This window comes from Rhododendron vialii, chromosome 12a (assembly GCF_030253575.1).
Source record: "Rhododendron vialii isolate Sample 1 chromosome 12a, ASM3025357v1".
Taxonomy (NCBI): domain Eukaryota; kingdom Viridiplantae; phylum Streptophyta; class Magnoliopsida; order Ericales; family Ericaceae; genus Rhododendron; species Rhododendron vialii.
In genome coordinates, this window is record NC_080568.1 from 6007142 (window position 1) to 6021025 (window position 13884).

At 42.5% G+C, this 13884-nt stretch overlaps 1 protein-coding gene across 1 annotated transcript in view; it reads right to left on the reverse strand.

Annotated features, from left to right (window-relative positions):
• LOC131310257 (uncharacterized) overlaps positions 1 to 12809 on the reverse strand; it is a 235973-nt gene extending 223164 nt beyond the window's left edge. Inside the window, exons 1-8 of the mRNA XM_058337177.1 lie at positions 12594 to 12809; positions 11961 to 12179; positions 11429 to 11671; positions 10737 to 10892; positions 10364 to 10540; positions 9381 to 9515; positions 9016 to 9186; positions 8648 to 8821 (exon numbers count right to left, since the gene is read on the reverse strand). Coding sequence (XP_058193160.1) covers positions 8648 to 8821; positions 9016 to 9186; positions 9381 to 9515; positions 10364 to 10540; positions 10737 to 10892; positions 11429 to 11671; positions 11961 to 12179; positions 12594 to 12596 — 1278 coding nt within the window. The 5' untranslated portion in view covers positions 12597 to 12809. The remainder of the gene's footprint in view (positions 1 to 8647; positions 8822 to 9015; positions 9187 to 9380; positions 9516 to 10363; positions 10541 to 10736; positions 10893 to 11428; positions 11672 to 11960; positions 12180 to 12593) is intronic.
• Positions 12810 to 13884: the final 1075 nt, after the last annotated feature.

Below are 13884 nucleotides of genomic sequence, written 5' to 3' on the forward strand. Positions count from 1 at the left end.
GCCTCTAAAAAACTCTTTGGAGCGAGCCACCTTTTCTATGGGCCTTTCTTTCAACTGCACACCTCTAGCCACTGGTTATCTATTGCTCTCGTGTCTCTGAGCTGTGGCTAAGGTGACAGTACCGCTTTGTGTAACTCTTGTTTATGTGGCCATCCTAGGCTATCATCCTCTAGAAGCCGCCCTAGTCTGCCCTTGCATTTTCAATTTATGCATTCAATTTAGTACATATCATTGCATACTGCATATCAACTATTGAAAACAGGAAAATCTATCCAGTGTCAAAGCACGCCTGTCCAGTATCGAAAGCAGCAAGTAATCAGGATTTTAGGGGTTCATACCTGGGATCTAGTCACTACTGGAACTGGAGCTGAAGCCGCTGCTCTGGGAAAGTGCAATTGTAAGGGGGGGTGCCACATGCTGTTCTCCTTGTCTATTTCTCCATGACAAATGTCAAGCATACAGCCTCACTGTCCCGCTCCACTAGCACCTAGAGCACACTTTGGCAATAAGAATACAATTCAAAGCAACAATGGCTTGTGCTACCTGTTCCAATCCATCAACGACGATCAGCCATGTCGCCCTTCTCAATCAAATCAACGACGATCAGCCATGTCGTCCTTCTCAATCAAATCAACGACGATCAGTCTTATCGTCCTTTTCAAATCAAATCAATGACGATCAGCCATGTCGTCCTTCTCAATCAAATCAAGGACGATCAGCCATGTCGTCCTTCTCAATCAAATCAACGACGATCAGCCATGTCGTCCTTCTCAATCAAATCAAGGACGATCAGCCATGTCGTCCTTCTCAATCAAATCAAGGACGATCAGCCATGTCGTCCTTCTCAATCAAATCAACGACGATCAGCCATGTCGTCCTTCTCAATCAAATCAATGACGATCAGCCATGTCGTCCTTCTCAATCAAATCAACGACGATCAGCCATGTCGTCCTTCTCAATCAAATCAACGACGATCAGTCTTATCGTCCTTTTCAAATCAAATCAACGACGATCAGCCATGTCGCCCTTCTCAATCAAATCAACGACGATCAGCTATGTCGTCCTTCTTAATCAAATCAATGACGATCAGCCATGTCGTCCCTCTCAATCAAATCAATGACGATCAGCCATGTCGTCCTTCTCAATCAAATCAACGACGATCAGCCATGTCGTCCTATCGTCTTTTCAATCAATCAACAATGATCAGAATATCGTCTTTTCAATCAATCAACGATGGTTCAACGAGTCGTCCTTCAGTGATGACCCACCGTCTCAAATCAACGATGGTTTAACGAGTCGTCCTTCAGTGATGACCCACCGTCTCAAATTAACGATGGTTCAACGAGTCGTCCTTCAGTGATGACCCACCGTCTCAAATCAACGATGGTTCAACGAGTCGTCCTTCAGTGATGACCCACCGTCTCAAATCAACGATGGTTCAACGAGTCGTCCTTCAGTGATGACCCACCGTCTCAAATCAACGATGGTTTAACGAGTCGTCCTTCAGTGATGACCCACCGTCTCAAATCAAAGATGGTTCCCGAGTCGTCCTTCAGTGATGACCCACCGTCTCAAATCAACGATGATTCAACGAGTCGTCCTCAACGATGACCCACCGTCTCAAATCAACGATGGTTCAACGAGTCGTCCTTCAGTGATGACCCACCGTCTCAAATCAACGATGGTTCAACGAGTCGTCCTTCAGTGATGACCCACCGTCTCAAATCAACGATGGTTGAACGAGTCGTCCTTCAGTGATGACCCACCGTCTCAAATCAACGATGGTTCAACGAGTCGTCCTTCAGTGATGACCCACCGTCTCAAATCAACGATGGTTTAACGAGTCGTCCTTCAGTGATGACCCACCGTCTCAAATCAAAGATGGTTCCCGAGTCGTCCTTCAGTGATGACCCACCGTCTCAAATCAACGATGATTCAACGAGTCGTCCTCAACGATGACCCACCGTCTCAAATCAACGATGGTTCCCGAGTCATACTCAACGATGATCCATCATCCATGTTCAACGATGGTCCGTCCATTCTGAATGACTACCTCTACTTCAGTCCCACTTAGAGCACATTTTCCAGCAGTCCTATTGCTCTGTCTCGGATGGTCCTTGATAAGGAGATTGGCTCTGATTCCCAACAGATGGAATTTAACCTCCCTGACGCGACCTACCCGTGATTGTTGGAGTTCTTTGTGTGCCAGATAAGGTTTGGTCCCCAACAACGTTCATCGTTCCGCGATTAAACCATTTCCCCAAGCAGAGTCAAATCAACGACGGTCTGCCCGTCCAACTCTCAACTCAACAACGGTTCACCCGTCCACTTTCAAATCAAACGAGCGACGGGTTGCCCGTCCAACTTCAAATCAACGACGATCCACTCGTCCAATTTCAAATCAACGACGATCCACTCGTCCGAATTCAAATCAACGACGATCCACTCGTCCGAATTCAAATCAACAACGATCCACTCGTCCAAAATCAAATCAACGGCGGTCTATCCGCCCCAACTTCGAATCAAACAGGTCTTTTAAAATTCACGTATTCTGGATGGCCTCGAAGAGGGTGTCTAGAAAACCTTTGACGTTACTTGTCTTCAGTCAATGGTGCGTCAAGTGCCGTCAAAGGGGGGCTTCTGTAGACACCCCATTCTGGACTGTCCAGATAACGTTATTTGTCGATCTTTTATTTCCCCAATGATGATTATAGTCGAAAACAGATCAAGGACAAGGGTGTGCTTAAGCCTTGAGCGTCCAAAACCCATTTCAAACCAGAGCCAAACGGCCCCAGCAAAACCCAACTGGCATACGCCAGTGTCTTGGTGACGTACGCCAGTAAGCTGCCACGTGTCAGTCATCGACCAGTGGTCCAGCTTATACTGGCGCACGCCAGTAAGAAGTGGCGCACGCCAGTCAAACCCAGTCAAATCAACTTTATTCAGCAACTTGGGCGGGACTTTTGTGCCACCCTGACGTCGGCCACAGTGTCCCTGATGATTATATCGGCCAGGCCCGCTCCCCCTCTCTCCTACACCCCCCATCAAGGCAAGTCCCATGCATTTAATGCATGGGAGGCTCCAACCTTACCTAAAACAGCCAAACAAGGCCTTAGACCAGACTGATCTCAGTCACTCCCCCTTTATAAATACCCCCCTTGCATTCATTTGCAAGGGGTTGGCCTCATTAAGAAAGAAAAGTTCTCTCTTCTTCCTCCTTTCTTGCTTTCTCTTTTCTTCTTCCATTGAAAGAGAAAGGAAAGAAGCCCACTTCCACATACCTCCACTGACATCCAGTCACCATACAACATCCATCTTCAACCTCTAGGCTCTAAACCACCTTCAAACTTCAACACCCAAAAGGTATACCACCTTTGTATTCCTTTCTGTTTTCGGCCCCTGAGGGGAACCAGCAAGGCCCAGGCTGGTAAACAATACTAGTCCTGGCCTTGAACTGGTAAAAATACAACAATCGTATGCGACGATACTTGGCGCACGCCAGTTCCTACATGCCGTACGCCAGTCATGGCAGTATGAGCACAACTGGCGTGGGGATCATGGATCGTCATTCCTTTTGTTTTATCTTTCTGTCGATCACCTTAGCATGCTAATAACCGGTTTACTGCTTTCCATATTTAGAACTGTTTAGTGGTAATATCCTATCTTTTTCATTTCTGTCATGTAAAGGCCTCTGGGATCTTTCTGGTCATGTTCCAGAACCTAGATGATGCAAAGCCAAACACTGGAATCAAAGGCAAAGTGGCGTACGGCAGTAATATACTGGCGTACGGCAGTAGGCTTCTGGGTCCAGTGACTGGCCCTTGCATCTGAAGCGAAAGCTAGGCCTATCTTTTGTCCCACACTGTTTTGGGGTGTTCTGCTTTCTTTCGTGGCCTAAAGCCATTCGTTTTGCCTGTGACTGTGTATATTCTGCTATAATAAACTGCGTGGTTTGCCCTGGGTGTGCGCTGGTCCTTTTCCAGAGCCCAGAGGGTTGCAAACAAAGACTGAGATATCCAACAAGTGGAGTACGCCAGTTTATATGTGGCGTGCGCAGGTTTTATCACCATGCAATGGCTCGACCAGTGCATGCTGGCAGAATCTGCTCACGTCACCTTGTGACAGCGTGCTGCAGTTTGCTCGGGATACTCAGTGCTTGTTCTCAATCTATATTTAAGCATCGCAATCAAACCATTCATATACATTTTGCTATAAATCACGACTTGTTACAGTATTTTAATCCCCATTAGCTGTTCCCCCGCCCTAACTGGCTAAAAAATGACTAAATGAGAGAAAAATGCAAACGCTTTATAAAAATGCCTGAGTAGAGACCGATCTCCGGATTGGGCGAGAGGGGTGCCATAAAACCCTTCCCCTCTCGTAACATGGCTCCCGAACCTCAGATATCGAAGGTGACGACGGACCGGTCTACGCCTTTTCAAAATCAAACAAACGTGGCAGAAACGTTTTCGAGTTCGGTTCCTTGGGTGCTTTCACCGCTAAAACCCGAGTGGCGACTCTGAATCGAGGCATTTCGCCGCGTCTTTCCAAACAAAAAGGGCCGCACCCGATTTTACAAATGAAATTTCCGGGGTCGCGTGCCCACATCCTTCAGCTTAATCACCGACATTACTATTCGGTAGCTATTGATGGCAAAATAATGTGAGACGATGCTGAACCGAGCAAGAAGTTCCCTCAAGAAGGGATAGAGAGGGAACCTCAAACCAGCCTCACATATCGCCATCAATGGGACAGTGATATGCTCGGGATGGTCCCCCCTCATATCCGTGATTCTGTTGCTCGCCACTTGGTTGAGTATTACATCGTTTGGGATGCTGTACTCTCGGCAAAAATCTTGGTACTCCCTAGCACTTCCGGTGAAGAAATGGGCATAGGGGCAAACTTGGCCCCTCTCATAAAGATCGTCTAACCCTCTACCCTCGGATTGGGATTCACTATGCCCTGAAAGGATAGGGGTTGGGGCGTCGGCCTGAGGGATGAATCTGGACTCGACCTCTGGTCCCAGTTGAGGCTCGGCATCAGAATGGGTCGATGGTGTGAATGATATCTCAGGATCGGTTTTGAACTCGTCGGCACCGTATTCAAAAACAAGTTCGGCGTTCGAGTCACAGGAGTCGGACATATTTGAGGCAATGGACGATATTTGGTGTCGGCGTCTGTGTTCTTCCAACCACTCACGGAAAAACGTATCCCCAGAGTCTCCCCCTGAGCTTTCAGAGTCGAAAGAGATGACTATGATTGGGTGAGCCAGACTTAACAAAAACAAGAAGAAAACGATGAGAAACCTCGTCATCGGCCAGAAGGCAAGGGACCTCTATGCTCGGCTACCCTATTGGCCCATCCTATTTTTATCTCTTCGAGATTCAAGCTCGGGAAATACTCAAGACACAAAATGGGGCTCGGCCTATCTGCGCCCGATGCTGGGCTCGGCAAATCCCAACAAAGACCGAGCACGGCGTCGTTACAAGACTCGTGCTCGGAAGAACAGATCGAAGACGAAGATGAACAGTCGTCCATCTCCAGACCTCTTACTGTTCACTCAGAACAAAAAACTCCCAAAAACCCAAGAAAGCAGAAAGGAAAGTATGGAAAAATGATACGAACTACAAGAGGGATAAAGATCGAACACATACCTGTAAGTTTCAACGAGATTTGATGAAAATCTGCTGAGAATCAAGGCTGGAACGCAAACGGGCAAGAAACGAAGCTCTGGCAATAGAGGTCTAGAGAGAGAAAGCAACGGTGGCTTCTCTCTCTAACTCCAGCACTTTATATAGACGTAGGGTTTGAGATTTGAGTTTCTCGCCTGTGTCACTGTACCGCCGAACCTGCAACCAATAAACATCTGACGCGTGGCCTGATGAGATGGGTTGGCAGAGCTCCACGCATGCCCACCGTCTCCCTGTCAGCCGTACCCAACAAGAAATCGACACCTGGCGAATCCCCATTGGTCCCCGTCGTTGGCCGTTTTATCGAAAATGGTTTTAGGTTCGGCTAAGTTCTGTCCAGTAACCGAGTTCCATGCTCGGCCAAAGTTAAACATCAATCCCAACCGTGCACTTGGCGACGACTGAGACTGAGGGGCTATTGTAGCAGGCCGAACATGAGTTCGCTATGTAACGACCGAGCCCGTGCCGTGCCGAGCCCGAACCTTGAGCACGGCTCCCGTCCCTGCTCTACATCGACCATTACTTTTGTCACGGACTCGTCGTCGGGTCATCTCGTTCTCGGCCACCTTCCGCGGCGGTCATTTGTGACTGTCCTCTCCTGTCAATCTTGTGCACGATCGGCAAAGGCGTGTTCGGCCACCCGCGGAGCAAGGCCACTGCCGACCACGGCTAGCCGCTGATTTACATGTCTTTCCACGTGTAAAAGCGGTTATAACAGAAGATGATCGTGGGCGCACATGGGTGTGCCAGCTCAGCCCTAAAAACGGTTACCAGATCTATTTGGTGACGTCATGATGACACTGTCTGACCCGCGCAAGGCACGTGCTGGTGCTTGGAGAGCAAGTGAAGGAGCTCTATAAATACCTAGCGGTGGAAACCCTAAAGAGGTACACGCTACTACATACTCACTCTCGTAATCTTCTGCCTACGCTCTCTGCACATTACTCATCCTCACGCCGGAGGGCCTTGCCGGGACAACCCCCGGCCTGGTCTTTAGTCGTGCGCTCACTGTGCAGGCTAGGAGAAGACTCGATCACCAAGCCACCAGCGGAGGAAGAGATCGAGGATCACGGGCCACACATGTATCTCTTAGTGTATTGATGCTCCTGGTTTGCGTCATTAGGGTGCTTCATTATCTATCTCAAACTATCATGTAAGTTATCAGTCAGTATTCCGAAAAACTGTGTTTTTTCAACTGCCGGTGGCGTCATCAGTTGAGGACCAGAATCTGAGTGATCCATTCTCATTATTGGCTTCTGATTTTTTTGTTGAATATCATGTGTTGGAGGAAGAGGAATGTCTTGCGTGTCCACGTGACTTTAGGGTGTTTCAATGCTTAAACAAGAGAGCAGGTACACCCATTTCTGGTTAGATTAAAGCTTATTCTGTTATTCTATATCAGAATGTGCAAAGTAAATTAAATTTAAATCCCATTCCTTTTCTTCCACCGTTCTTTCTAAACTCGTGCCAATAAATGTACAGACACTTTAGACATCAAAGTTCATGAGCATATCAACTTTGGAACGTACACAAAACGGTATTAACACAAATCTTCAACAGAGCAATACAATCAACATAACTTTAAAACACAACCGCGTTCAGAGCCGTTCGATGCGTATGGTCCATACGCATCGAACGGCTCAGGGCGCAATTATATCCGGAATTGTATTTTGAAGTTGTGTTTATAGAACGTTTTGATCGATCTTCAAAGATACTCACTCCATGTGAACTCTTATTGCATGTATATATAGGAGCCACTCCTACTGGAGAAACCAGTGGCCTCCCCGCAAGTCAGCGATGAAGAATCTGACTTTTCACTTTGGGGGTGCTACAAGTATACCAAATGCAGTAAGGTAGGTTCCAACACGTCCATGGAATCCGGCGAAGATTCCACCTTCTACTGGAATGGACAAGGAAGAAGTACCCGTTCTCGAACCAAAGGGCCCATATTTCCTCAAATTTGTATTAAAACAGAGAGATACGATTGTCCCTTCTCCACATAAGTCTTCGTATGTCAGGCTTACAGACGAGAGTTGCTCTACTGAACTGTCGATGCAAAACTAAACAAGTGCAAGTACAAATTAGGACAGTGTCTGGAACGCATAAGAAATAACAAAAAAACATTGAAAAAATGCTATGGAAATAAACGAAAGTGCATGATCTATATCCGAAACTGTCCGATGTGTGTAGGATCCACGTTCATCAGACGGATCCAGATATAGTACATCTCTGTCTAGATCTATGAGTAAGCTAAATAGGGTCAAGGTCACACCGTTATAGTCGTATAGCCACCAGAACTACCAATTTTCCCAGAGCGTCCTACGCAATCACGACTTTTACTTTTGAACAAAAGTGAATCGATAACTTGTCCATAACGAACACTTATTTGCATTGTAGGTCCATCGGCCCTGTAAGCCCAATATGTACCCTCTTTTCCTCCAAGTATCCCTAAAGACATCAATCCTTCTTCACCGCTAATATTGCCCTACACATTCAAAAAATCGATTACAACCTTCAATGGCGCATTTTATATATGGTCTACCATTGGACTCTCTTGGTTCCTGTTCAAAGAAATTCAATCACGTAAAGAGTTTTAAAAGCATTTGGGTGATGATAGGCACTTAAATGTTCACCTAAGCGTTCCTAACTTACATGGAGTTAATGCTTGCCGGAATGTAAACGATGCTTAAAGTGCAGTTAATCGAACTAAGGGACTATGCATAAACTTAAAGTGCTCCAAAAATATGAAGTTTCTAAGGGATTATGCAAAATCAAATAAGAATGAGTTGTCCTTTGTTTCATGTTTGGTTTCTAAGGAACTATGCATAAACTTCAAGTCCATTTTAATTTAACAAAGCAGTTAATTGTTCATAATAAAACTCAAAAAAGATGTATGCAAACCGAACGACTTTCACAACGTAATAAAAAACCATGAATAAAAATTTGGCTAACTCAACCTTTTTCTCTATCACTATGATCCTCTCCCTCAGCTCTTTATTATGTGCTTCCACCTCTTCCATCTTCGTTTGAAATGCATCCTCCCTCTCCTTCAACTCTTTATTTTTAGTCTTCAGTTCTTCAATTTTTGTCTTCAGCTCTTCCTCTATCATCCGCAAGTCAACCATCTGACTCTATTTTAATAATTCAAGCCCTTTGTTTTGTAAGTCCAAATGCATTAATTGTCAACCGAAAAAAAGAGAGAATAATTTGATCTCCATAAAACTAAATCATCATAAATATTGAAATGTATCTTGAGGAATTTGTCTGCCTGCTTCTATTTAGACTAGATGAGCAATGCTACAGATAGATATGTTCAACTACAAACCTGTGTCACTTCCATCACTTTGATCCTCTCCCTCAGCTCTTTATTATGTACTTCCACCTCTTCCATCTTCGTTTGAAATACATCCTCCTTCTCCTTCAACTCTTTATTTTTAGTCTTCAGCTCTTCGATATTAGCCTTCATCTCTTCCTCCATCTTGTGTAAGTCAACCACCTAATTTGATTTTAATAATTCAAGCCTTTTGTTTTTGTAAGTCCAAATGCATTAATTGTCCACCAAAAAAAGAGGTTAATTCGATCTCCATAAAAGTAAATAGTCATAATTGAAATGTATCTGGAGGAAATTGCCTGCCTGCTTCTATTTAAAACATATGAGATTGCTATGGATGGATAAGTTTGTCTACAAACCTGTGTCACTTCCATCACTTTGATCCTCTCCCCCAACTCTTTATTCTGTGCTTCTGCCTCTTCCATCTTCGTTTGAAATACATCTTTCCTCTCCTTCAGCTCTTCAATTTTAGTCTTTAGCTCTTCCTCCACCTTCTGTAAGTCAATCACATTATTCTATTTTAAAAATTAATTCAAGCCCATTGTTTTCTTAAGTCCAAATGCATTAATTATCCACACAAAAAATGGGGATTGGGAAATCCTATAGTGCAAGACCCTGCAAGGCACCCTGTAGGGTACATACGGGCCATCGATCTTAACAATGAAAGGTTGAGATATGATTTTTAATTATAACTAGTAAGAATCATTTTTTACCGGCCATAATTGATTTTTAATGTGAACCGTTGATTGATGAGATCGACAGCTGGTGTGCCGCCATACACATGCACTACAGCACCCCCAGACCCCAAAAAAAGTGGTTAGTTTGATCTCGGTATGAGCCCGATTGAATCATATTTGTTTCCATAAAAGTAATTACTAGTCCAAATTGAAATGTATTTTGAGGAAATTGTTTGCCTGCATCTATTTAATACAGATGAGCAATGCTATGGTCAAATAAGTTCAGTTGCAAGCCTGTGTCAATTCCATCACTTTGATCCTCACCCTTAGCTTTTTATTCTGTGCTTCCATCTCTTCCATCTTTGTTTGAAATACATTCGCTGTCTCCTTCAACTCTTTATTTTTAGTCTTGAGCTCTTCGATTTTATTCTTCAGCTCTTCCTCTATCTTCCGTAAGTCAACCACCTGATTCTAATTTAAAAATTCAAGCCCCTCTTTTATGTAAGTCCAAATGCACTAATTATCCATGGAAAAAGAGAGGTTAATTTGATCTCCCTAAAAGTAAAAGGTCAAAAATTGAAACGTATATTGAGGAATTTGTCTGCCTGCTTTTATTTATAATAGATCACGAGCAATGCTATGGACAAATAAATTTGGATACAAACCTGTGTCACTTCTATCACTTTGACCCTCTCTTTCAGCTCTTTATTCTGTGCTTCCACCTCTTTCATCTTCGTTTGAAATACATCCTCCCTCTCCTTCAACTCTTTATTTTTAGTCTTCAGCTCTTCGATTTTATTCTTCAGCTCTTCCTCTATCTTTCGTAAGTCAACCACCTGATTCTAATTTAAAAATTCAAGCCCTTCTTTTTTGTAAGTCCAAATGCACTAATTGTCCACGGAAAAAGAGAAAGGTTAATTTGATCTCCCTAAAAGTAGAAGGTCAAAAATTAAAACGTATCTTGAGGAATTTGACTGCCTGCTTCTATTTAAAATAGCTCACGAGCAATGCTATGGAAAAATAAGTTTGGATACAAACCTGTGTCACTTCTATCACTTTGACCCTCTCTTTTAGTTCTTTATTCTGTGCTTCCACCTCTTTCATCTTCGTTTGAAATACATCCTCCCTCTCCTTCAACTCTTTATTTGTAGTCTTTAGCTCTTCGACTTTAGTCTTCAGCTCTTCCTCCATCTTCTGTAAGCCGCCAAACTGATTCTATTTTAATTATTTAAGCCCTTTGTTTTTGTAAGTCCAAATGCATTATTAATTATCCACCAAAATTTTTAAAAAAAAAGAGGTTAATTTGATCTCGGTTTGAGCCTGATTGAATAATATTTGTCTCCATAAAAGTAAATGGTCCAAATAAATGTATCTTGAGGAATTGTTCCGCCTGTTTCTATTTGAAACAAATGAGCAATGCTATGGACAGATAATTTCGGCTACAAACATGTGTCCAGATCCGTGCAAAGAGTCCATGTACGTAACAATTTAATTTGAACACATATATGATTTGTTGAGATTACTACCAACGTATTAATCACTCTTTCAGGCAACTTTTATGAATCAAGAAAATCCATATCGAGAATCTTAAAAGTGGAAATTCGGATAATCAAAACGAAACCCTTACAGAACCCGTTCTCCTACATAACGCACATATGAGAGACAAAATGAGCATGAGAAATTTGATTTAATAATTGGATATGAGAAAAATAGAGGGGATAGAAGGTGACCTTGACTTTGGGTGCCACAAATATACCAATTGCATCAAGTACGCTTCCCCCACGTCCGTGGAAACCAGTGATGATTTCCCCTTCTATTGGAATGGACACATATTGACCCCCTCCCTTACCAAATGGCCCAATGTTTCTTAGATTTGTACTAAAACCGAGAGATGAGAGTACCAAATTTCTACTGTAGTCTTTGTACGTCAAGCTTACGAATGAGAATTGCTCTACTGAACTGTCGATGGAGAACTGAACAAGCACAAGTCTAAGTTAGAACTTTGTTTGGACACATAAAAAAATACAAGTAAAAATCATCTGAAATTGTTGTAGTTTTTGGTTAAATAATTCACTTGCCTATTCGCCTCGACAGTGAAGATTAAAATTTTTTTTTAAGTAGAATGCTACGGACAAAAATGAAAGTGCAGAAATTTGGACACCAAGGTGTCAGGAACCGCCAGCCGTGTGTGGGACCCATGTGCATCAGATGGATCCGATACATCTCTATCCGAATCTATGAATAAGCTAAAGAGGGGCACACCTTTGCAGACGAACCACCACCGGTACCCCCAATTTTTACGGAGCTTCCTATGACGACGCCATCGCGCCTTTTACTTTCAAATAAAATTGAATCGACAACATCTCCATAACGAATAGTTATCTGCACTATAGGTCCATCAGGCTTGTAAGTTGAATATGTACCACCTCGTCCTCCCCATGGCCCTAGAGATATCCATCCTTCTTCACCGCTAATCTTGCCCTGCACATTCACAAAATTTATTACAAAATTCTTTTCCATAAATAAATAAAGGAAATTTTTCAAAAAAGCCCCTGAACTTTAAAAAACTTTACAAAAAATACCTGGACTTTAACTAATGACAAAAAGACACTTAAATTTACCATTCCGTTAACAATTAGGCTCCCGCCGTCAAATTCTGTTTATTTGTAACGGATGGAGCTAACGGAAGAAGTTAACCTTCCTCTATTTATTTACTTCTTACTTTCAAATTTTACTTTTAACTCTTTTTTTTTTAAGTAATAAATAAATATACAATAAAATTCTTTTTTCTCTTGCAACTTTCATTTGCACATTTTATACTAGCGTTTATGTCAAGAAGGAAGGAAGGAGAGAGAGAGAGAGAGAGAGAGAGAGAGATGAAAACTGTTTACGTACCATTGGAACTCGTGGACTCCCTCGGTGCCTATTCGGATAAATTCAATCGCGTAAAGAGACTGAAGGGACTCTCTTGGACTCCCTTGTACTATATATTTGTATATACTATTTCCCTTGTGATCTTCGGTCGTGATTTCTAAAAATCTGGTTGAAAACTGTTGGCGATGGTGAAGGAATTCCTCTGGTGGGGAGGATTTTGGGTTAAAATGAGATTGCCATTGGAGTGGATGCTAGAGATTCTCTACGTGAACTTTGTTAAAAATGGGTTTTGCCATTGGAGTGGATGATACGAAAGAGACCTCTAATTCATTTGATTAAGGCCCGGAGATTCTCAGCTTTGTTTGAAACTCAAGGAAAGAAAGGAAAAAAAAAAAGGAAAATTAAATAATTTTCCCTTCCGTTGTTTGGTTGAAAAAGAAAGAGAAAAGAAAATAACAATTTCAAGTTAAGGAGTAGTAAATTTTTCCCTCTCATTTCTCTCTCATTTTCTCTAAGTTCCAAACAAAGCATAAAATAGTGAACTTTTACGAGTTTAAAATTGGGAGATATATAGTTTGGTTGTGTATCAGTGCTTAGGGTGTATCAACGGAGAGCCGGCCCTCGAAAGCCCCACAAGCCCACAGCCTTATGCAATCCCCTACCATGGGGCAACAACAAAAAATTCCTGTAACGTAAACCTAACATGTAACCTTGATTTTTTTTACTTATGTCTTTTTATTTTTTATGCCTCAATAATAGTAAGTGGACAACCAAATTTAGGATCGGAAATTCAAACATCGATCAGGACCGGCACTGTATCAATGCTTAGATGCAATATGGTGGAGTGCTCAATTCTTATGAAGACGGTGTTAATACCTTGTTAATAAGTAAAGAGAATTTTTTTACTAATGTCTTTTTATTTTTTATGCCTCAATAATAGTAAGTGGACAACCAAGTTTAGGGTCGGAAATTCAAACATCGATCGGGACCAGCACTGTATCAATGCTTAGACGCAATATGGTGGAGTGCTCAATTCTTATGAAGACGGTGTTAATACCTTGTTAATAAGTAAAGAGAGAAATTTTTGTAATTAATTATATGACGTATAAAATTCTTCTGTAGCTCTAAGTCTCACAAAACATGACATATAAAATTATATGTTTTCAAAACAACATCATATCTTTCTAACAATAATATATATCTCAAAAAATAACGTTATATGTTCACAAATCATGCCACCATTATCCTTGTTTTCAGTCGCGCTTTGAATCCCAAGTTGAATGTTGATAAGGCCACAGAGGGTCAAGCTTCA